The sequence below is a fragment of the Equus quagga genome, chromosome 2, assembly GCF_021613505.1.
Source record: "Equus quagga isolate Etosha38 chromosome 2, UCLA_HA_Equagga_1.0, whole genome shotgun sequence".
Classification (NCBI taxonomy): Eukaryota; Metazoa; Chordata; class Mammalia; order Perissodactyla; family Equidae; genus Equus; species Equus quagga.
The window spans coordinates 172,911,878-172,934,869 of record NC_060268.1 but is presented as its reverse complement, the minus strand read 5'-3'; the positions used below and the strand labels follow the sequence as shown (position 1 = coordinate 172,934,869).

Below are 22,992 nucleotides of genomic sequence, written 5' to 3'. Positions count from 1 at the left end.
TGCCAAAGACTATGGTCACGACGACTTCGCTACACCGACATTCTTAGACACTACGTATATGAAGAGGGAGTCACGGGTGCAGAGAAGACACCTAATTTTTGCTATATATACCACAGGCACCTAAAGCACCTTATCTAATAAAACCCAATGAAGTTAAGTATTTCCCACATGGAGAAACTCAGGTTCAGAGATTTCAGGCAACTTGCTAGTTAATCACAGAGTCAAAACCCAAACACAGACCTGTCAATCTCCAAAGCCCATCGTCTTCCATTACACGGGAGTACATTATACACTGCTGGGCAAGTATCTGATCACTGTGATTTTTTGTTCCAAATCTCCTGGGCTCCCCAGTTAGTGCCTCCAAGGGAGCGGGCAGGCTTCCCAGCAGGGCACTGAGAGCTTCCACATTCCTGTCCCATGCTCATTTCCTGCCACTCTTACCACCCCCTCCCAAAACCCACACTCTCTGCTGAAGTCACACCTGGTGACCTGATTCCCACCCAAAATGTGCCTCCGGGCCTCCAGGATTTTGCTCTAGGACACTCCATCTGCAGGAATGTCCTCGGGCCAGGCCCTCTATACCTGCCATTGAATGCTCAAGACTCAGGTGAGCTGTCAGCTCTGGGCAGGCTTCCCTGGCACCTGTCTCCTCCTTCTCATCCCTCCCAGGACTAATTAACCCCTCCTTCTCAGTAAAATGGAGCACTATGCTCCAACTACTGTCCCCAACCTGGAGTCCTAGACTGGAATCCTAGGGGCAATAATGAAAGATGTTAGTTACTGTCACTATTCCAAACATCGACCTGACAGCCAGCGCCCTCAAGCAAGTCACCTGGACCAGCTAAAGCAGCAAGGCTCCCTGAGTCTGTTTGGAATTGCACCAACCGAAGTTCACTAATGAAGGGAAAGAACTCCTACAAGCACAGGCACCTAGAAGGTGCCGCAAACAAGCATCTGTCAACTGGATGAATGATGAAAAAGAAATGTTTGGAGGCAAAACTTTCAAAACCAGTGATGGCATGGGGTAAGACAGCAAATAATGGTGCACTGTGTGCTTGCTCTGCCAGACTGTGAGCTCCGTGGAGGCCCCCAGTTTTCCTTCTCCGATCATCCCCAGCACCTGGCACAGGCCGCCTGCATAGGAAGCTCAACCAAGGATGCTGGACTGATCTACAGTGAGGCAAATCTGTTACCTGAGCAGCCCGGCATCCTGAGCAGACCCACAGCCCCTGGAGGGACATCCCAGGCATGGAGCCTCCAGGAGCCACAGGCAGGGAGAGAGAGAGAAGGAGGGAGGGAGGGACGGATGGATGGAGGGAGGAGCTGAGGACCCCAGCCTCACAAGTGAAATAGGCAGATCACCTTCCCCGAGTCAGCATTTCAGATCCTCATCCTATTTCCAGGGTCATTTCCACAATGCTGTAAATAAAGGGTTTTCCAATTTAACAGATGTTGTGGAGGGCAATGGCCAACAGCTGCGAGAGAAAGGAGCATGCCACTCGTTCTTTAATACTATCACTTATGCTCCTACCAGCAATTTACTCACCACATCTTGCCCTCTGGGCTCCAAAGACCTAAGAAAGACCCCTCAAAGTCTGGAGCATGCCCTAATCCCATCTCTCAGGGAACGTGAGCCACAACTGCCACCTCCACTGTTGAGGTGTCATCCTAAGAGTCTGACTTGAGAACTAGAGTGACATCTCTTCCCACACATTACTCCAGGCCGTGCTTTTGCTTCTGGGGAGGTCACATAAGGGGATCACTTCTAGGATGTGGTCACTTTCATTCTAGTCTGGAAGCCTGGCAGGACACATTCCATCTCAGTGGCTGGTGGCTTTGGGACAGGGGGTGGATTGCCTGTTTGAATCCAGGTGACACCTCCTGCTAGCTGAGTACCTTCAGGCAAGTTACTTGACCTTTTCACACCTTGGTTTCTTTATTTGTGAAGAGAATGAAGAGTGCACCCTCAAGTGAGACAAGGACTAAAGGAGAAATCCCACAGAATACCTTTGGCATACAGTAAGCCCTCGGCTGACCAACGCTGGCTGCTATTTTTTTCTAAAGGAGTACAGCAAGGTGAACGAGAGTCCAGATGACAGTCAGAGCATCTAGATTTAGATCTGAGATCTGCCCTCATTAGCCTGGTGACTTGGACATTTCCTTAATCTGTCCATGCTTCAGTTTCTTCATCCATGAGCAGAAATATCAATATCCCCCCTCCATCGGGTGCGTATAAGGGTTAAATGGTATATGTGATCATCTTCATTAGTGCCTGGCACATAGCAAGTAAGCTCTCAATACCTGGTAGCTATCGTATTGGGATAATAGTGAAAGTGGAAGTAACGTAGTAGTAATATACCATCCATCTGTGGGGCTGTGACAGGCCACCTTCTTTCCATGCGCTTGCTCAACAAGGTCCAGCGCTGGCTTGGCATTTGCAGAAAGGCCCACAGAATCTCTGACGGAGCCTTGGGTGGCAGCAGGATGGAGGAAGCACACTGGCGCTCCTCTCCCTGCTCTGCCTACAGTCCAGAAGGAAGAGCAAAGGGGCCTCTGGGCCCACAGGCTTCACAGCGCTAAATGCAACCTCACAGCTACACACGGTACTTTGATTCTTCCTAAACACTGGGTTCCTCTAACCAATTTATTTCCTGTCAGGTTAAACTTTATGTGCCAGCCCTGATTTGCATTACTCATTACTAACTTTCCTCCCAGTGATTTGAGCTTCTTAGGTAGAATTGTCCAAAAGGTATGGAGCACCTCTTGGGTGACCTATGGGGGTTGCTGGGAGAGCATCCTCTTGGAATCCTGAATCAGAAAACCTCAGCACCAAATCTGGTCTACAAATAGAGAACTGGTTCCTTAAGACAGCAAAGGAAAGCTTACATCCCTACTACCTATGGGTCCAAAATGCATTTCGTTAGCCCTAACTTTGAACCTAAGGGAGCATATGGGCATCGGGTGGTGGGATTCCTGCCTTCATGCAGAGCAAATGTGGTCAGAGAACAGGTGCATCCACAGCTGATGCTCCCCCAGAGGCACAAGTTTGCAAAGAAGTAAAGTAACTCCCCCCAAAAAGACTATTCTCTTATCCTGAGAAATAGGGTAGAAATACCAAGCAGAACCTCATGATGAATTATGTCAGTTATGTTGGACCCAGCAGCAAAGAAACGGGATTCAGCTTGTCCAGAGGGACTTTCTACACCTGCCCAGGGGGTGCCCTGCTGCTGAGACCACCAGCTTCATGGGCAGAGGTGGGTACAAGCCACTGAATCTTGCCATCACATCAGTGCTGGCAAAAATTTCCCGGAAAAGTCAGCCTCTGTCATCTCGCCAGAAGCTTATCTGAGAAAACAAACGGTCATCTGTATCTCCGCGCTCCCAGCGGTCCTTGGAGAAGTCGTTATCTGCCTCTGGGCATCCAAAATTCCCACGCAGGGAGTCTCGCACTGATACCAAGGCTGGTCTTTGCCGGTAAAAGAGCCACAAGTTGGACATACTGTTAATATTCCCAATTTGATATGAAAGCAGGAAATCATCCAAAAATGCCATCAATGCCCAAGCATTTCTCTTTGGGTGACAGCAGATCCCCAATTAAGTAATTAACACAAAGGGGAAGTTTGGAGAAAAGAATATAAACTACCCGTCTGGTTTTTATACAACATCCTTAGAGGAAGCAAGAAGCACAGAGAACGGTAATTGTCAGATTTTCAAATCCACTGCACAGACCATTATATATTTGTAAACATCTTGTAAATGTTTGCAGGGATAGTTGAAGCGAAATTGGAAAACAGTATAAATATTTACATACTTTTGGACCCTTTTTTTATCTGACAATTCCCAGCAGCAATCAAACCAGGCAGCCTAAGAGCCTCCCCCACTGTATTTCAGCATTACTCACAGAAACGCTCACCCCACAAACGTCAAATTCTACGACACACTGAACACTATTTTATCATTTCTATCACATAATAATTAATGTGGCTTGGCCTATCTGCCAACTGAAAACAGACCCCATCTGATCACACGGCAATCACTAGTTTTAACCTATATTCTAAACGCAGAGAAATAGCGTGAGCAGCGGGGAAAGTGTTTTCTGTTTTCCCAAATGCATCAAGACCCAACTCAAGTTGTTCTCGTTCCTTCTTCCCACTGAATAACACTAGTGTTTAGTCAAAGCTGGGAGAGGGGGCTTGCCTGCATCTGGGGGAGATGACGGCCCTTTCTGATGGCGTGAATAAATACTCTGGATGAATTTAATCCCTAGCAAAGAAAACATGCAAGAAAGGGCATTTCTTTCCATGTGTGCATCCTGGCTGCACGGAACAGAAGTCATCTCACAGCCTCCCACCTGCCATCAATGACTCCGGATTTGGGGCAGAAATCCAGAGAGGGGCCTCCTGTTTGGAACGGCTCAGTGGGCTTTTCAAAAAGACAAAAAAAAAAAACCGGCGAATCCAGCAAGTTCATGCAACTTTAATATTTTACATGTGTCTGAAAACAGCCATGGGCAGAGGGGGAGAGAAAACCTGACCGGCTAACGGAGGGAAAAGTGGAGGTGTGGGCGCCTAGGTGACAGATCACAGGGGGCTGTGGAGTGGGTCTAAGCTGGTGTTCTGGGTTTGGATCTGAATGACAGAGACGCCACAGCTCCTTGCTGCTTGGGGCCGTGGGAGGCAGGTGGGCAGCGGGTCCCCGGGGCGCCCTGGGGCTCAGACATCTTTGAAAGAAGCTGCGCCAGGGCCCCCTCCTCTTTCCAAGATCGCTATTTCCAGGTACCAGCCGCTCAGAGCCCGGGGCATTTCGCTGCTGCCCCCATACAGTCTCCGCCTGCACCCCAAGCGGACATGGATTCCGCGCAGAGCTCCAGGGCGTATGGAGCCCACATCCCAGGCTGCGCCCCCCACCCCACCCCGACTTCCAGAGCCTCCGCAGCAACAGTTTTCCAGCTGGAGAAGTACCGCAAATGCCTCCTGGGAAAACGCTCACCAGGACCCCCGGCGCCAAAGCCAGAGACACGGCAGGAGACCGAGCCTGGCCCTGGCCTAGGCAGGGGTGGGCAATGGGAGATGGGACCAGAGGCAAAGATTGCAAACAGCGGGCTCGAAGATCACACAAAGAGAAACTTCCCCAGGGTGCGCGTCCGCGTCCAGGGAGCAGCCTTGAATCCCCGGGCAGGTAGTGCGGAGCGGACGAAAGCCGCAGGCGAGGGGACCCGAGCGACTGCCGGACCCGCTCCCCGGCACGATGGGGGTGGCGGGAGCAGGTCTCAGCCCGGCGCGCGCAGGTCCCGTCGTGCCCAGGGTCCCGGAAGGGGATCGAGGGGGGGTCTCTCTTGGTCCCGCAGGACACATCCCGGGCACTGGGCAGGTAGGAGACCTCGAATCCAGGCCCCAGCGGGACGCGGTGGCGCAAACAAAGTTGGGGCACAGAGACGATCGGTCCGTGGGTCCCCGCGTCCATGCGTCCCCGCCCGCGGCGCGCCACTACTTACACGAAGACCCCAAAGAGCAGGGCTCGGACCCCGATCTCGATGGCCAGCTCCCGCATGGTGCGGCCGGAGCAGCTCCCGCGGTGGCGGCGCCTGGTGCTCTCCGCGGCTCCCGCAGCTCCGCTGGCGCCGGCTCGCCAGACCCGGGGCGGCGAGGGAGGCGCGCTCCAGCCGCGGGCGGGGGCGGGAGGCGGGGCGCCGGGCTGGGGCGGGCTGGCGGCGGGGAGGGCTCAGCCCAAACCTCCCGCCTCCGGCCCCGGGGCTCCCGGACGCCGCGCCGGCCGCTCCCCACGCTCCCGGCCCCGCGTCCCGGCGCCCAGCCGGGGGCGCATCGGGACTCCCGGCTCCCTCGCGCCGGCGCCGCCCCCGCGCCCTGGACCCGAGCCGGGCGCCCACGGCGCGGGGAGGGGAAGCCCGGGGAAGCCCCGCCGCCGCCGCGCCTCCCTGCGCGCTCCCCGCTCCCCGCCCCCCGCCAGTGGGCGGCCCCCGGGCTCGGCGCCCGGGCAGCGCGCTCGCTGGGGCTCTGCCCGCGGCCCCTCCGCGTCTCCTCGCTCGGCCTCCGGTCTCTCGCTTGCTGCCACACGCACGTGGGCTTGTAGTGGAGGAGCGCTTCGGGGATTCTCTTAGACTCCAGGCCGCCCTCACACCCTCTGTTCTTGCCGAGCAGCGTCCCCCCCCCCCCGTTTCTGTCCTCCCTCCACCTTTCCAACCTGAAAGTCGTTTTTTTTTAGGCCGTTCCCCCGAGATCACTCGCAGGCTTCGCTTTGCCCTCGGGAAGTGTCAATCAGGCTCCAGAGTCCTGGCACAGACTGAGGGCAAAGGCGAGATTGGCTCCCCGCCATGCCACCAGCGCCAGGTGGCCCCTGGGGACGGGATCCCTCCCAGCCCCCGCAGCTTTGGACTGCTGCGGTGTGAAATGTGAAAAAAGAGACTGGCACGGTCCCTGCTCGCGGAGGGGATCAGGTCGTTCGTGCCTGACACAGCGTTCAGTCATCAGCGCCTGAGGCGGCCAGGCTGCGGGTAGGGCCTTAGAGCCAGGAGCCTCATCCTCCTCAGGGTTCAGAGCCCAAGGCTGGACCCTCACCGGTGACCTTGGGGTCATGACCTCAAGCCAGAGCCCAGCCAGGGCTTGGCTTTGCTTTCCCATCACCTGTCAGGATTGTCTATATTTCTCAGAATTTGAACTTCTCAGCTTTACTAATTTAAACCAAATGGACATTCAAGGTGCAAAATTCCCATTAACCGTGACCATTAGGTTGTCCCTGGGGAGCCCAGATCTCTCCTGGGTTTTGTCAGCAGGGGGAATTAGAAGGTAGTTTCTGGGAATGAGGAGCCATAGCTCAGTCTTGGACAAAACGGGGTAGGTAGAAAGAAGATCTTAGGAGGAGGGCTTCTCTCAGCAAAGGGCAGACAGACCCTACTTCCAAAGGGACATGTAGCAGTCCAAGATTCCTGAGCCAAGACAGCTCAGGGTCTAGGAAGAGAGGCAGGCAGAGGAGGAACTATCCTGGCTCTGTGTGGAAGGGACTCCATGCTGGAAGCACCACAGACAGCAACTGCTCTGGTTTGCTCATCACTGTATACCTGCTGCCTGGCACACTGTGCCTGGTGAGTATTTGGTGAATGAATGAATGACTATATCTCATCAGGCAGTGGGGTGTCAGATGTGGGTGGAATGGGAAGGCTTGGAGGGAGGAGGTGTGGGTCTGTCTCCTCTGTGTCTTGGGCCCTGCAACTACCCTGGATGCAACTGTCCTCCCATGGGTTGAGAAAGGGGTGTAGGAGAGCCCATAGTCCACCTGGTGGACTCTAATCCCTAGGTTGGAGACTGTCAGGTGTCCATATTTCAGAAGGGGGTACTAACAAGAGCCCTTGACATTAAAACATCACTTACCATGAGCAGCAACTGAGCACAGCCTGCGCAAAGCTGTGCCCTGGGTGCTAGGACTCATCGTCTGTATGTGCCCTCAAGAAGATGGGAAACCAAAGAATCATGAAGAAACATGACGGAACGATGGACAGCAGTATTGATAAGTCCAAAGAAGTGTTTCGGAAAACCGGATCTCTCAGAGGTCAGAAGCTGGAGTCATTCGTTTGGTCTGGGGTGGCCTTGTAGAGGAGAATGAGCTCTTGTAAGGCAAAGTAAGAAGGCAGAAATGGAGGAAAGTCTGGGAAAGGGCAGAGCATAGGTGCAGGAGGTGGAAGATGGGAAGGGGTTTAGACAGCATAATGGGTTGAACTCACTCTCAGAGCAGAGGGGCAAACCAAGGTTAAGTTTGTGCTGGGGACCTAGCTGTGGATGTCCTGCCCACCAGGGTCTGTTATTAAGATCATAGAATTAGAGTCTTTGTGCCACATTAAGTTTATCATTTCTTGCTTGTATTAGAGATACCTAGAGAGGGAGTTTGACAGGGCATGTGACTTCATTACTGTAGTCATTAAGAAGTGACTTTGAAACTCCTGTTGAAAGCTCTTCGTTACAGGGAATTTCAACACACCATCCTGCAACTTTTATCCATGTGTTAGTCCTGCCCCACCTCCTTCCACCCCTGCCCACCAGCTGCACAGAACTGATACAGTTGAAATTTCTGTGGTGGCGAGCAGCAGATGGCTCAACCCAAACTTATTTAAGAAAAAGGAATTGAAAAGTCCAAGGTAAGATCAGGCTTCAGGCACAGCTGGACTCAGGGTCCAAGCAACATCATCAGGACTTGGTTCTTTCCACCTTTCTGCTCTGCCTTCAGTCTCAGATTCCTGGCAGTTGCAAGATGGCTGCAAGAATTCCAGCTTTGCCTGCCCTCAGAGTCAAATCTGGTGGGAGAGACCTCTACCTTGATCCCAACACTCCCAGCCAAAGTGTCATTGAATGTCAGCTGGCACTGCCCAGCCCTGAACCAATCACTGTGGCCAGGGAATCATGATGGGTTGATTGTTTCAGGCCTGGGTCACAGGCTTCATTCCTAAGCTGGAAGTGGAACCTTCACCCACAGCCCCTAAGCTGAGAACAGGAAAGGTGAACCCGTAAAATAGAGGGCAGATGCCTTGGAGTAGAGAAGATGTTTTATGCGGAGCAGACAGTTAAGGGCGAGGATACCCCCTTCCATGCCACAACTGTGCAGACTGAAGACAACTAGCGTGCCTCCCTGAGTTCTTGTTCAACCACAGGATCTTTCACCAGTGAAACGGTTATTCTGGGTCCCCCATGATAAGGCTGCCCCGCTTCTGCCTTTGTCAATACAGATTTGCAGGACTTCCTTTAAACAAAGCTGTGATGTCACCCTGAGGCCCATCCTCAGCTGCCCAGTCTCTTTCTTCTTCACTCCTTTTAGCTACTCTGTCACAGCCCTAATGATCTCCTTTCCCATTTATCAACGTCAGCTGTCAAGGGAAAGCTCTAGCCTCATTCATTATCTAAAGCTGGATCAGGATATTGCGTGGGCTGTCTCTAAGAGAAGAATTTATAATTTAAGGCAGGTCCCTCTTGAAGGGCAGACAGGCTCTGTTTCCCCTGAAAGGGACTGGAGACAGCATCCTCGGTGTCACAAATCCCACAAAGCAGGAAGCCACCTGCAGGGTTTGGACATAGCTGGCTTCAGCAGCTGTCCAGCTGTGAACGTGAGCCAAATAACAGAGCCCTCCGAAAGTGCCGTGTTGCTCCCCCAGCAGATAAATGACAAGGGCCTGAAGAAGTAGAAACAGGTTAGATAAAGAAGTCCAGCCAGAGCACCAGGTGCCCAGCTTGGCAGCCCCTGCTGGGTCTTCCTGAGACTCCCATGGAATGTGGTGTGTTCTCTAGGGAAGCACGCACGGGTCAGAGGTTCTAGCAGCCTCAGAAACACTCTCTCATTCCTTGCCTAGACATGACGAGCACCGTGACTGTACAGAGTGAGGCTGATCTTTGAAAAATCACTTTAGATGCAGACACTCAAATGAGTACAGCTTCTCCCAGTGCTTTTGTGGCTGCACACATTTTCAAAGCACCACTTTGGGAAAATCTCTCATATTTCATATTGAGCTTATGGGCATGCAGAGAAAACCACCCTTACCCCCCCGGAGCCATACCTCTGCTGTTGGATTTTTTTTTTTTAATCCCCAAACAGTATTGTTCAGGATGATGATTTCATATTGACTAGACTTGGCTATTTCCAAAAACTGAAGCCACCTTTGGAGGACCCAACTTTGCGACAGTTTCTTGTAATCTCATTTCCAAAAGTTATATTTAGGATCTCAGTGACACCTACCTGGCTGTTCTAAGAGTATGACCTGGCAACAGGCAGCCAGCGTGGTGGCCCTTACCTACAGAAACCCGCACATCCCGGCTTCCGGCTGTGGTCGCCCGGTACAAACTTGCTGATGTGCCTAAAATACCCAAGGGTCCAAGAGGAATTTCAGAAGGCATCGTCAAGTTCAACTTGGTCCATGAACATCTTCCATAATGGTCTCAATGCATATCTGTCTTCTTGAACACCTCCAAGGAACGAACTCACTGCTCATTCCATTTCTGGAAAGATCTATTGTTGTTTGAGTAGAAAGAGACTTGCCTGTAGCCTACATCTATGGGTCTGAATTGTGCTTCATGGACCACACAGAATAAATTTAATGCCTATCCTTCCAAATTATAGCCCTTTAACTTTTTGACAACTGGAAAGAGAGAGAGAGAGATGGAGATGGAGGGGTGAGGTGGAGGGACTTCTCTTTTCCAAGCTAAGTATTCTCAGTTCTTTTACCTTCTTTCAAGTAGTAATATTTATAAGACCTCTGAGGATATAGCACTGTAGATCCAGCAGTGAAGTGCTATTAAGCCAAATTCCACATAATAAAAGTTAATTCTCCTACTTCCTTCCGGGAAAGACGTGAAGCACAATGAAAGTGATTTAACCCTTTCATATCTTTAGAGTCGTTGTTATGCCCTCAAAGGAGAAAACGTATGAATTAGTGAAGGCTTCAGGGGAAAATGCTACTTCATATCTTAGAAAGCTTTAAGGTAGGAACTTTCTTTCCTAGCAGGATTTTGTCTATTATTTTCAAATTCACCCTATGAAAAGTCAGAGCATCACTTCTTTCACTTCGTCCAGAGAAATCTACTTGTGGGAGCCACCAACAGGATTCTCATTGTCAGAGATGACGTGGCACAAATTAGAATACTGCAACATTAGTAAAAAAGAAAAAAAATAAAGATTAAGAAGGCTTTGTACTTAGTGCACAGCTTGTTGTGCTCCTTCCCTTGTCAGAAGTCCAGGGCCTTGCCGAGACCCCCAGGGAGGCAGAGGAGGACCAGGCGTGGGACTCGAACCCAAGTCCATCATTCACAGTCCAGTGCTCTTTTTATGGCACCCAGCTGCATCTTGGGTGAAATCTTATTGTGATTTTTATTTATGTTTCCCAGATGGCTGATGATGTTGAGCATCTTTCCATGTGCGTTGTGGCCATTCTTTCATCTTTTTTGTGAAGTACCTATGCATGTCTGTTGCCTATTTTTAAAATTGGATTTTTGTTTTTCATTATTGATTGGAAGGAATTTTTAATATATTCTGAATCCTAGTCCTTTGTTAGTTATGCATATTAAGAACATCTTCTCTCCATTTGTGCCTTAGCTTTGCCTTTTCTTAACAGTGCCTTTTGGAGAGCACACATGTTTAATTTTGATGAAGTCCAATTTATCAATTTCCTCCTTTACGGTTGTTCCTTTTGGTCCTAAGAAATCTTTGCCTACTCCACATTTGTGCAGCTTTTCTCCTACATTTTCTTCTAGAAGCTTTGTAATATTAGCTTTTATATTTAGGTGTATGTTACATCTCAAATCAATTTTTGCATGTGGCATGAAGTAGAAGCTGAGGTTCTTCTTTTCATAGGATATCCAGTTGCTCCAGCATCATTTCTTCAGAATACTCTCTTTTCTGGAGTATTCAATTTCAAGGCATTGAATTGCCTTGACAGCTTTGTCAAAAACTGACAATTTGTGTGGGTCCACTCGATTCTTTTCTTTTTCTCCACCCATCTCTTTGGGGTCCTACTCTGTGCTTCCCAACACTAAGGGACTCGTACAAATGTTTATAGCAGCTTTATTCATAATAACAAAATATTGGAAACAACCCAAATGTTCGTTAACAGAAGAATAGATAAATTGTGGAGTATTTCTACAATGGAATACTACTCAATAATAGAAAAGCACGAGCTATTAATGCATGCAAACACATGAATAAATCTCAAAAGCATAACTTTGAGCAAAAGAAAACAGACATAAAAGAGAGCATACCATATGATTCCATTTATATGAGCTTCTAGAAGAGGCAAAACTAGGCTATGGTGACAGAAAGCGAAAAGGTGGTTACCTCTGGGTGGAGATGAGAAAGTGGCCCAAGAGAACTTTCTGAGGTATTAGAAATATTCTGTCCTTAATTGAGATGCTGGTTACATGGGTTCATGCATTTGTCAGCATCCATCCAACTGTATACCTTTAGTCTGTGTATTTCATTGTGTGCAAGTTATATCTCAATTTTTTAAAAAAAGAGGAAGAACAAAAGAAAAAAATAGGTCACAAGATTTGAAGGAAATTCTCCATGGGATCTCCCAAGCAAACCATACCAAGTCGTCAATTTGTCCAAGTGTTCTGCCTGCCACGGGGTCAGACGCACTCAGCAGAAAATGCTGTTGTTGTCTTTCAAAGACCCAAACTGAAAGGTCGCTTCCAGGAAATATTTGGAAGATGCTCAAATGCTCTCTGCGAGGAGGCCCTCAGATAACAGTAAAAGTTGTTTCCCTGAGCACTGATGCCATCTGACTTGTGAGCTCGATCCTTCCAGCCCATTCTTTTGGGACAACTCTTCATTTGTTTTCAAGTTCTTAGCCTTCATAGCCAGAAATCTTCCTCCTGGTATCATCATGTGTGGGTCGCCTTTTGACCTTCAGAAGAAGGCAAGGACAGCTCCACACATCTCCCCACCTACATCTTCCCATCCCCAAAGGACACCAGGCTGTTCATCTGGTCAGTCCTTTTTCCTCAGCACCACCTCTTGCCTTATGAGTGCTGTAAAAAATTTCCACCAACGAAAAGAAAAATGTTCTCCTTTGTGAATCAGGATGCTCCAGGCCATAACCACGATTCTGGCAATGAAGTCGTCTGCAGAGCCCGCCCTGCAGGGGCCCCAGGAGGAGGTGCAGCACAGTTGATGGAGAGTTGGGCAGCGCCTCTTACGCTCGTCCCCCTTGCTAAAGCTATCATTTCACTGTTATAGCTTCGTTCGTGTAGCAATGAAGGTCTTTCCTCTTCAAAGATCCCTTTTTAAAGAGCAAATTCTCCCAAGTGGAGTCATACCTTAGGCTGTTTATTAACAATGATGTCTTCTCTTTCAAATGTCAATTTGCTGTTTACAGCACACTCTTTCACACATTACCTCCTTTGATCCTCGCTGGGAGCTCATGTAGAAGAGAATGTATTATTCTTGTTGTTGTTGTTGTCGTTGTTGTTATATCCATCTTTTTGGGAAGATAAAGCTCAAGCAGTTACATGGCTCACCCAGACCACTTAGATGGTCAGTTGCAGAGCAGGACTAAAGGGCAAGTCTTCCCCTAGAAAAATACCTGGCACAGAGTAGGTGCTAGGTAAATATTATTTGTCATATGAACAAATAAATGAGTGAGACTCAAGCATTGGTAGAATCTTCTAAATATGGTATTACCTGATTTTGTTTTGCTCATCTCTTCCTTTGTCCAAACAAGGATTTCAGGGAAGAATTGGGTCCACACCTCCATCCAGCAGCTGTGCCTGTTCCTGCTAACCCACCTTTCTGAAAGTCCATTTGCCTCTTGATCTTAAAGCACACAACACATGTTGCTTTCTAGCAAGGTGCAGGTGACATTGATGAGTTTTGCAAGTTGATATATACATTAAGATGGCACCTTGAGCCCAACTTCTGAAAAAGTCTTGCCACTCTTTATTCTCCCTCAAAGACATTGAAAAGGGTCTATTGCAGGGGACAATGTGATTAGAGCAGTGACGGATACGTACACTTTGACACAGGGGCCCCCTAACAGCACTGCTGGTGACCAACAGCACAGCCTCTGGATTTCCAAAGCTATTGCCCTGTAGATGTGCAGTCTTTTAAGACACGGAATTTAAAACTGCCTCCCTCCTGGAAGTAAAGCTTACCTTGTCTGACTTTCTACTAACCAGCTTCTCCAAATATCACTCCCAAAGCTGTGGAGTTCTCTAATCATGATATATGTAGAATGTTGAGATTTTAGGGGCTGCATAAAACCCTCATAAATTGTTTGTAAAGTTTGGGGTATGTGTTTATTTTTCTGATAAGAGGGTACAAAATTTTTATTTGACTCTCAGAAGCTGGCATCTTGTCTTTACACAGATGCTGAAAATTAAGGAGAGCAGAGAGGAGATTTGGAGAAATCAGACCCATTAACATTGTGTGAGGCCCTGAGACAAGCTATGCCTGAAGCAAGTAAGACTCGGACTTCCCAGTAATATAAGCTACTACATTCCCTGTTTTGTTTAAGACAGTTTGCTTGGGATTTTCTGTCATTGAGACCTGATTGAATCATTAAAATCTCTTATATCAATCACAGAGTGTTTGCCAAATATCTACCATGGGCCAAGTGCTGTTGAGGGATATGTGGGAGACCCAGAAGGTATAGAGGCTACAGGGTTTAATTAGGAAAGCAAGATCAACACCCACAGAGCAAGGAGCTAATGACTAAGTGCTTATTACATGGTACAGACTCTGGACGAATAGTTGAGAGTGGCTGTTCTGTGCATCCATCAACGGCAGAATAAAATTCCATTCCGGAGTGACTCACTCCCTCCTTGGCCTGTAGTGATCGTCTGCCTGACCAGGAATTGTCAGTGGTGGACAGCAGGAGAGAGTGATGTCACCAGGACAAAGCTGGCCCTTTCCCCTTTTACCAGAAGTTCATCTCCTTATTCAATTCTCAGGTCTGTTTTATAACTTTCCAGGACACAAGATGTTCTGACACTTGAGTAATAAGTGATATTCACAAGATGTTTTCCCCATCTCTATGCAAAGGGTGTTAATGAGAATGGGTGCCATGTCTCTCCTCTTCCCAACCTTTGTCCAGGTAGTAAGGCAACAGTCCTCCCTCCCTTTCAAGATCCTCATCATTAGATCTAAACACCAACATCATCTTTAATCTACACGGAGAAAAAGCAAAATGGAGATGTCAACAACCTGGAAGATTGTCTTCAGTTTTGTCCCGGAGTTGAAGCAGGTGATTAACAATAAGCCAAGGTCTCAGTGGGCCCACCAGGTAGGGCAGCCAACTATCCCTTTAGTCACTAAGAGCCATCTCCACAGCAGGTGCCCTGGGGAGGTGGTGAGCAGGTGAGTGGATCGGCCCCTGGTCACTAACTGAAACCCCCCACAGGAGGGAGACCTGCGCGAGCGACAAGTACACTGTTTTTATTGCACACACTTACAGTTCCAAGGAATTATTGGTAACAAGATAAAAATCTGGGGACGTTGGACCTCTGTGGGAGACAGATGCTGTATATTCTACACATCGAACAGCTTGTTTTTAAAATAGGGAACATGATTGTACATGATTCTTCACCAGTTTTTACCGAGTCCTACCAGCATTGTGTAGACAAAAAGACACTCTATTCCAAGAGGATTAAGCCCCCCCCCCCCCCGCTTCAGTCTTTCCTCATCTGTGCCACTAGGAACAGTTAATAAATTTGTGAAGTGAAGGAGGAAGAGCATGCACTTTGCAATTAGGCCCATCAGGGATGTGGTCTTGAAGCCTTTGGAGTCAGAGAGACCTGCGTTTGAACCCCAGCTCTGTCCCTCCTTCACTGTGCAACTTTGGGCGAGCAATCCAACCTCTCTGTGCTTCGTCTCTATAAAATGGTGATGGTAATTATAGGTGCCTCGTGGAGCATTTGGGGCGCCCAGTGAGATGACGCATGTAAGCGCTGAGTACCACTCATGGCACGTGGCCAGCGCTTGGGAAAGGGAGCAGCAGGTATTACACACTGAAGGAGGAAGAGGCTGGCATTTCTGCAGGCTGCGTGCCAGAGTGTGCTGGTTTCAAACCTGGCTCTGCTTCAAGGGTTGTAGTCAAATGGGTGTTGTTTTAAAATATATTTTAACCACTTCAAAAACTGTAATAAAAAAGAACATCCCGTACCTGAGTGGCATGCTAAATCTTAACACATCCAAGACTGCCAGCGCGTGAACTGGTGCAGCCTTATAAGCTCATTTCTGTGCAAACTTTGGGAAAAACTCATCTTCCCTCTCTGCGTAGGTCTGACCTTCACAGGAAGGTGCTGGTGATTAGGACTATTCCACTCTGCGCTGGTTGCTTTAAAACATTCTGGCCTCTGCACATTTCATTGCATCAAATGCACAAATGAGGACACCACTGTCTGCCCAGTGCATGCCCTTGTCCCATTGAAAGAGTCAGCTGTGCAACGACAGGTGAATGTACAGGCATTCACACCATGCAAATTTTGCAGCTGTCCCGTCAAGATAGTACTGCATGCTGGAGGCTGGTTCTGCTTTTCTAGAAAGGTTCTGCTGCTTCTTGCTTGACCAAGATTTCTAGAATGGAAGTGGTGTTGGTTTGAAACCGTGGGAGCTTCGTGGGCAAAATCTGAAACTGGCCCCCATTCACAGAGGACGAGGAGAGACTGAAGAAACAGGCAGCCACTCCTGATTGGTGGGTGGCAGGTTTAATAAGCAAAGGAACCTACTTATGAGGCTTGTCTTGGGTGCTGCAAGATGAGTAGATCTCCGCTTCGGCCCTTCAGAACCTTAGAAGTTTAGATGGAGGCCCTAGCTGTTTTCAGTCATCTGTGCTGCCCTGATGGTCCCAAAAATACATTGCTCTCTCGAGGCTGTGTCCTAGAAAACGGCTCCCACTGTGGGCACCGTGGGCCGAACATACATCCCAAGGCCAGCGGTGAGGTGAGGAACCTCTGATTGCCCGGGTCCAGTACACAGGTCAACCGGCAGTCACATCCTCTTGATGACCTCCCCCAACAAGTGGTTATTAGTTCCTGTTAATGACTCAGTTCTGAAAACAATTGCTCCCCATCTCTCATGCTTCTGGAAGTTTAACTGAAGAATATATACCGTGATTGCAAAGTGAGCTCCTAAAAATCCATTGTTAGAATTTGTGACTATGTACCTGGGTGAAGACAGAATGTTTTTATGTTTCATGCAATCCAAACAACAATTAGAAGTAAATGGGATGCTGGAGGAAAACAGGCAGCATCCATCAGTCACAACAACACTGAGTCTGGGTTCTTCCAGAGGCCAACCCCAAGATGAGGGTCTGACGCTCATAGCTTATTTAGGAAGTGACTGCCGGAAGCCCTGGAGGAGAGTGAGAAAATGAGTCAGGGAAGGGCCGAGAGCCTTATCCAGCAGGTGACCACTGTGGGTAGTCCTGCTGGGGACCTCCACAGAGAGGGTCTCAGAGTCACCCCCACCTGCCTGCACCCCCGCCCAGGAGCCACGTTCTCATCCACCAACTACTGTCTGTCGGTAGTTGAAAGTCACTCCTGGGAAGCCAAGGGAATATTTCTGGGCATTTCTGGCCTTCGCTCAACTCCAGCTAAGCAGATGTAGATGACCAGAGAGAGCCCTCAGCAAAAAGCTGCAGGTGTTTGCAGCTGGAGGTGGGATACCGTTACGCAAGAGATGTGGATACCTAGGGGTATGGCTGGGGCATGAGCTGTATCTGCTAGCCCCCACCCTTTCTCCATCGATTTTAATAACAGCTTAGTTTAGTGTGCCAGACACCTTGCCTGCAACACCTGCTGCTATCCTCACACCAGCCCCATGAAACAGGTACTCTTCCCATCCCCATTTTACAGATGGGGAAGCAGAGGCTTGGAGAAATTATATAGCTAGCCTGTGATGTCATCCAATAAACTATAGATTCAGTTCTCGAACCCAGAGCTATCTGCCTTCAAAGTCTTTGCCCTTTATCACTCCATCAAATTTCAGTCTTATTCATTTTCATGCGTAGTGTTAACTAATTGGTTATTCTATTTTCTATCCCATGGCAGATTAGAAACAGAAAATGCCGGAGAGACATGCGGCAGCTGCGTGTCAGCATTCGGGGCGACAGAAGCAGTCTCACTGTGGTACCGCTCAGCCTCGTGATGAATACCCAACACGCGTAATCACATAAAGGTTCAGTTCTGGCCAGCACCTCCTCTTTTAAAAGGAAGGTAAGGATGCACGTGGTTTCGGAAAGACTTCCAACAAGAATCCTGAGTGATGTCCAGGTTTGCACTTCAGAAGAGTCTATTTCTATGATCAGGGTTACCTGTACCCTGGCAGAGCTGGGTAAAGGTGTTAGGTTCCTCGTTACAGAAGCTCGAAGCCAGCTATGTGAGCTCAGAGCTGAGGAGGAGAAATGGTTGAAGGGCCAATGGGATCATTCTGGGAGGAAGGCTGTGCAGCCTCTTGGAGGATTAGCAAAGCCACACCTGGCACTGCATCCTCTCAGCTGACAGCTCCAGGGATCCTGCAGGCAGAAGGCTGGGTTTAGGGAGAGGTCGCAAGACCAGATTAAATTATGAGGAGAGCAACATGAAGAGAAGGCACCTCCTCTTATCTTCAAAGCCCTTTGCAAAAACTGAATTTGAAAACAGCCCAGCCTCCTGGGATGTGCCGCCTGGGAGGGCTTCTGCCAGCCAGTTTTAAAGGGAGGAGCGAGGCTGCAGCATCCTGAACAGGGCAGGACCGGAAGGAAAAAGTATCCTTTAAAGCAGGTGCTCTGGTCTGACCACCCACCAGCACTCCAGAGAGCTCTACAACTTTGAAAAACCACCCTTCAAAGGGAATAGGTTGATAACCATTCCCTTAAGACACAGCCTTGGAGATAGGAGGTATACACTACTACGATTCTCATCTGGCTTCTTGTTCCCATAGATTAATTGGCATTTGGAGGGGAAAATTCCTACAAGTTGCTCAGAAACCAGCCCGGACTCTGTGCTGCAGGTCACTGCTACCCAGTGACTCTCGTATCCACAACATTATCAGTCTGTCAGACAATTAGAAGCAGCAAATGCCTCTCACTTGAACATCAAACAAAATTCACCAGGTGTTCTCTTCTGCTCCTCCATGGTTTAGCTAACTCTGCAATTGCACAGTGTAAACAAAGCAAATGCAACATGCAGACGGGGAGCAACATTTAATGCAAAAGCTTGAAGCTGACATCATATCATTTCCATCCCCATCATCGTTATGAGCATTATCATTATTTTCTGTGGTTTCAAATCATCTGATGGAATTTTTAGGTCTTCCTCAATTAAAAAATTAACTCTGTCTACAGGATTTGTTCAGTGTCTCCTTGTAGAGGAAAAAGTGAGAACTTCTAAGTTGATGGACTGCATGAGAAAATCAGCCTCGAGAGAAATTTTGAAGAGATTGGCCAGTGATTCTGGGAGTTTAGCCATTCACTCAGCGCATCTGTTGAGTGTCACTCAAGCAACAGGCAGTCCCTTGCCAGCTCTGGAATATCAGACCAGACTTGGCAGGAGGAGGTGAGACACGGTCATTGCTTTTTATTATTAAAATGCCCTGCTGGAGGACTTGTACACCAATGTTCATGGCAGCATTACTCACAATAGCTAAACCATGGAAGCAACCCAAATGTCCACTGATGGATGAGTGGATAAACAAAAACCGGTCTAAACATACAATGGAATATTCTTCAGCCTTAAAAAGAAGGAAATGCTGACACATGCTACAACGTGGATGAACCCTGAGGAAATGATGCTGAGTGAAATAAGCAACAAAATAACAAGTCTTGTGTGATTCCACTTACCTGAGGTGCCTGGAATAGTCAAATTTGCAGAGACAGAGAGTAGGAGTGTGGTTGCCAGGAGCTAGGGGGAGGGGACAATGGGAAATGAGTGTTTAATGGGTATGGAGTTTCAGTTTGGGAAGATAAAATTGTTCTGGAGGTGGATGGTGGTGACCGTTGTACGACGATGTGAATGTACTTAGTGCCACAAACCTGTACACTTAAAAATGGTTTGAACAGTAAATTTTACGTTATCTATGTTTTACCACAATAAAAAAAAATCCCCTGCTGGAAGAATTTCCCATCTTGATGTCTTTACATCAACCAAAGAACCAAGCACAGCAATGACGCACAGCATCCCTCTAGGCTCGTATTGTTTACCATTTTAATTCTCATCTGCATCTTCACCTCCTCTTTTCTGTGGCTGACAAGGTGTTCTTCCTTGCCAACTGACTTCTTTTAGCTTGGAAGCAGCAGGAGGTAGACTCCACTGGATGTAAGAAGTTGGGGGACTATGGAAAACAGTACATATGGAGGGTCCTCAAAAAATTAAAACCGGAACTACCATACAATCCAGCAATTCACTTCTGGGTATTTATCTGAAGAAAACAAAAACACTATTTGAAAAATATTTCTGCACCCCCATGTTCATTGCAGTATTATTTACAATAGCCAAGATATGGAAACAGCCTAAGTGTCCATGGATAGATGAATTGACAAAGAAATCATAACATATATACAATGGAATATCATTCAGCCATAAAAAGGAATGAAATCTTGCTGTTTGCAACAACATGGATGCACCTCGAGGGCATTATGCTGAGTGAAATAAGTCAGACAGAGAAAGACAAATACTATATGATTTCTCTTATATGTGGAATCTGAAAAAAACAAAAAAGCAAAAAAACAAACCAAGCTCACAGATATAGAGAACAGATTGGTGGTTATCAGAGGCAGGGGGTGAGGGTTGGGCAAAATGGGTGAAAAAAGAAAATTCAAAAAAAGAAATTGGTGGAAAAAAGTAAAACAAAACTAGGTTATAATACCCTAACACTTCAGGCTTCCTATTTCAAAAATTTGGCAAGAGAGCTCACATTGGGTTGAACTTTTCAATACAGAATAATAAAAGCTCTGATTTTTTTTAACTAAAGATTTTAGGCACACATAACTTTTCTGCTAATAACCTAAGAGCAAAATTTATATAATATTTCATAATATGCAATGAATGAAAAGGTCAAACGAGGAAAGTGATGGTGTTTTTGAAGCTCTCTACACATTAAAATTCATTCTTCATTTTAATGCCATCAGTCACATCTATCTGGCAGCATTTTTTCATTTTCTTCCTTTCAAAAGGGACTTTTGTGCCAGCAAAGAATTACACAGAAGATTCTAAAACAATAAAAACAAAGGAACATCCCCCTTTAAAAAGAGACGGAAGCAGAATTTCCGTGTGTTCCACGAACTGTCTGTATCAGAATCACAAATACGCTTATTAAAGATGCAGATGCCCCCTGAATCAGAATCTCTGGGAATGCTGGGCCTGGATCTGTTTCTTATTAAATAAGGTCCCTGGTAACTGAGGGAAGGCCTGACTGAGGCAAGATGCTGGATAAGACGAAGCTTGATTTTGGTCAGTAGGGTTGCGTGTCAAAAGGCTGGCTAGGGAGGAGCTGACACCTGGGCCCAGGGCCTGACTCCACGGCCCCCACTCCCACCCCAGGTGCCCCATACCATGTGCCTCACGGCCCAACATCTCCACTTCCAATATCCTTAGATACTCCCATTGGTTGGCTTTGGAGGGGACAGTGGAGCACTGCTCCCTCGGGACCCTTAGTGAACAAGGACAAAAAGTCATGGCCAATCTGGTGCCAGAACCTCAACTGCCGACCTTCAGCGACCTTGACTGGCCTCACCCCCAGGGGGGTCCCTCTGACCAGAGCTGCTGCCGGTCCACACCTCAGTCAACCTGAGGCCCCATCTCAGGTCCGGCGGAGTGGTTGGACCAGGGTTGGCAAATGGCTGTTTGTCTGGAGTGCTAAGTCTCAGCAATGGCTTGCGGATGCCTTGAGGGCTGCGGCCAGGGGAAAGCTAGGTGGGGGACATGACGTCAGGGATCGGCAACGTCTGGCACGGGCAGAGCAGGCAGGGTAGCCTCAGGTGTCCAGGAGCCCTCTCTGCCCTTTAATTGCCTTAAGACAATACTTTTCATACCTCTGTGAATTATTTACTCATTTATATATTTACAAGTACTTATACAGCACCTTCTCTGTTGAAGACAATCTTCTAAGTGCTTTATAAAAATTAGCTCATTTCGTCCTTATAACAGTATTGAAGCAGAGACTATTTTTATCCTCATTTAAAACTGGGGCAACTGAAGCACAGAGAGGTTCAGAACTTTGCCCACAGTCACACAGCTGGTACATGGCAGAGTCCACTCAAGCCAAGGCGGTCTGTCTTCATAATTTGTGCCGAGCTGTTTAAATACGGTACATATGCATTAATGGGAAAATAAAGCACATCAATAAAAAGAAACAGTGTGTTAAATTTTGGTTACTCTGTCCTGTGCTGAGACTTACGCTCTCTTTGTTGAAAGAGCATTTTTGAGAGGTCTTAAAGGAAATAGCACAAAACGGAAGCTTTCTCATTGACATAATTGGAACTGAAAGAGAACTATAAAATGAGGAACTTTCTTATTTTGTGGGTCAATGTTATTTAATGACACAAAGGGCAGAATTTGCGATTCCTCTTAGGGAAACAACCTGTGGATAAAGTATCGCTTTGTCCTTAGCACACCTTTGAGTGCCAAAGGGTGGTTTGTTTTCTCACAGTGTAAACCTCTTCTTTTTTTAAAAAAAAAAAATTGACAGCTGAACTAACATCTGTGTCCAATCTTCCTTTTTTTTCTTTTTTCTTCTTCTTCTTCTCCCCAACGCCCCCCAGTACATAGTTGTATATTCCAGTTGTAGGTCCTTCTGGTTCTGCTGTGTGGGACGCTGCCTCAGCATGGCTTGATGAGCGGTGCTAGGTCTGTGCCCAGGATCCGAACTGGAAAAACCCTGGGCTGCTGAAGTGGAGCACGCAAACTTAACCACTCCGCCGTGGGGCCGGCCCCATAAACCTCTTCTTGATAACCATGTGTGTTACTGATTCACTGCAAAGACCTCATCATTTTTGTGCAAATTGGCATCTTACCCCTAGTCATGTGATCGGAAAATCTCTACAAGTTGAGTCTAAATTGACAAAGTCTTTATAGTTGAATCTTTCCAGTCAACACACCATCATTAGTGCTGCCGGTCTGGAACCGTGGTTCTCAGCATGTGGTCTCTGGACCAGCAGCAGCATCACCTGAAAACTTGTTTGAAATGCACAGGCTCTGCCCACCCCAGAGCTACTGAATTTAGATGTGGAATAAGGCCCAGTAGTCTGTGTTTTAACAAGCCCTCCAAATTTGAGAAAACTGATCTAGAAAAAATAACCAAATATAGTACATACCATAGTAAAAATTTTATGTCAATTCCTTGCCATGAATTAGATTTCCAAGAGATTAGCTGGGATCAAATCTGTCTGCGTGGCCTTGGGCAAGTCATTTTTCCTCTCTAAACTTCAGTTTCCTTATCTGCAAAAAGAGAATAATAAGACCTAATGTAAACTTTAAAAAAAAGAGCTAATATATAGGGTGTGACCTGGATTGAAAGAGAGAAACACAT

The 22,992-nt window shown here is 47.6% G+C and overlaps 1 protein-coding gene across 1 annotated transcript in view; it reads right to left on the bottom strand.

The window, feature by feature from the left end:
* The window catches only part of PLPP4 (phospholipid phosphatase 4), a 125,800-nt gene extending 120,099 nt beyond the window's left edge, over nucleotides 1-5,701 (bottom strand). The window contains exon 1 of the mRNA XM_046654215.1: nucleotides 5,495-5,701. Coding sequence (XP_046510171.1) covers nucleotides 5,495-5,550 — 56 coding nt within the window. The 5' untranslated portion in view covers nucleotides 5,551-5,701. The remainder of the gene's footprint in view (nucleotides 1-5,494) is intronic.
* Between the last annotated feature and the right edge of the window lie 17,291 nt (nucleotides 5,702-22,992).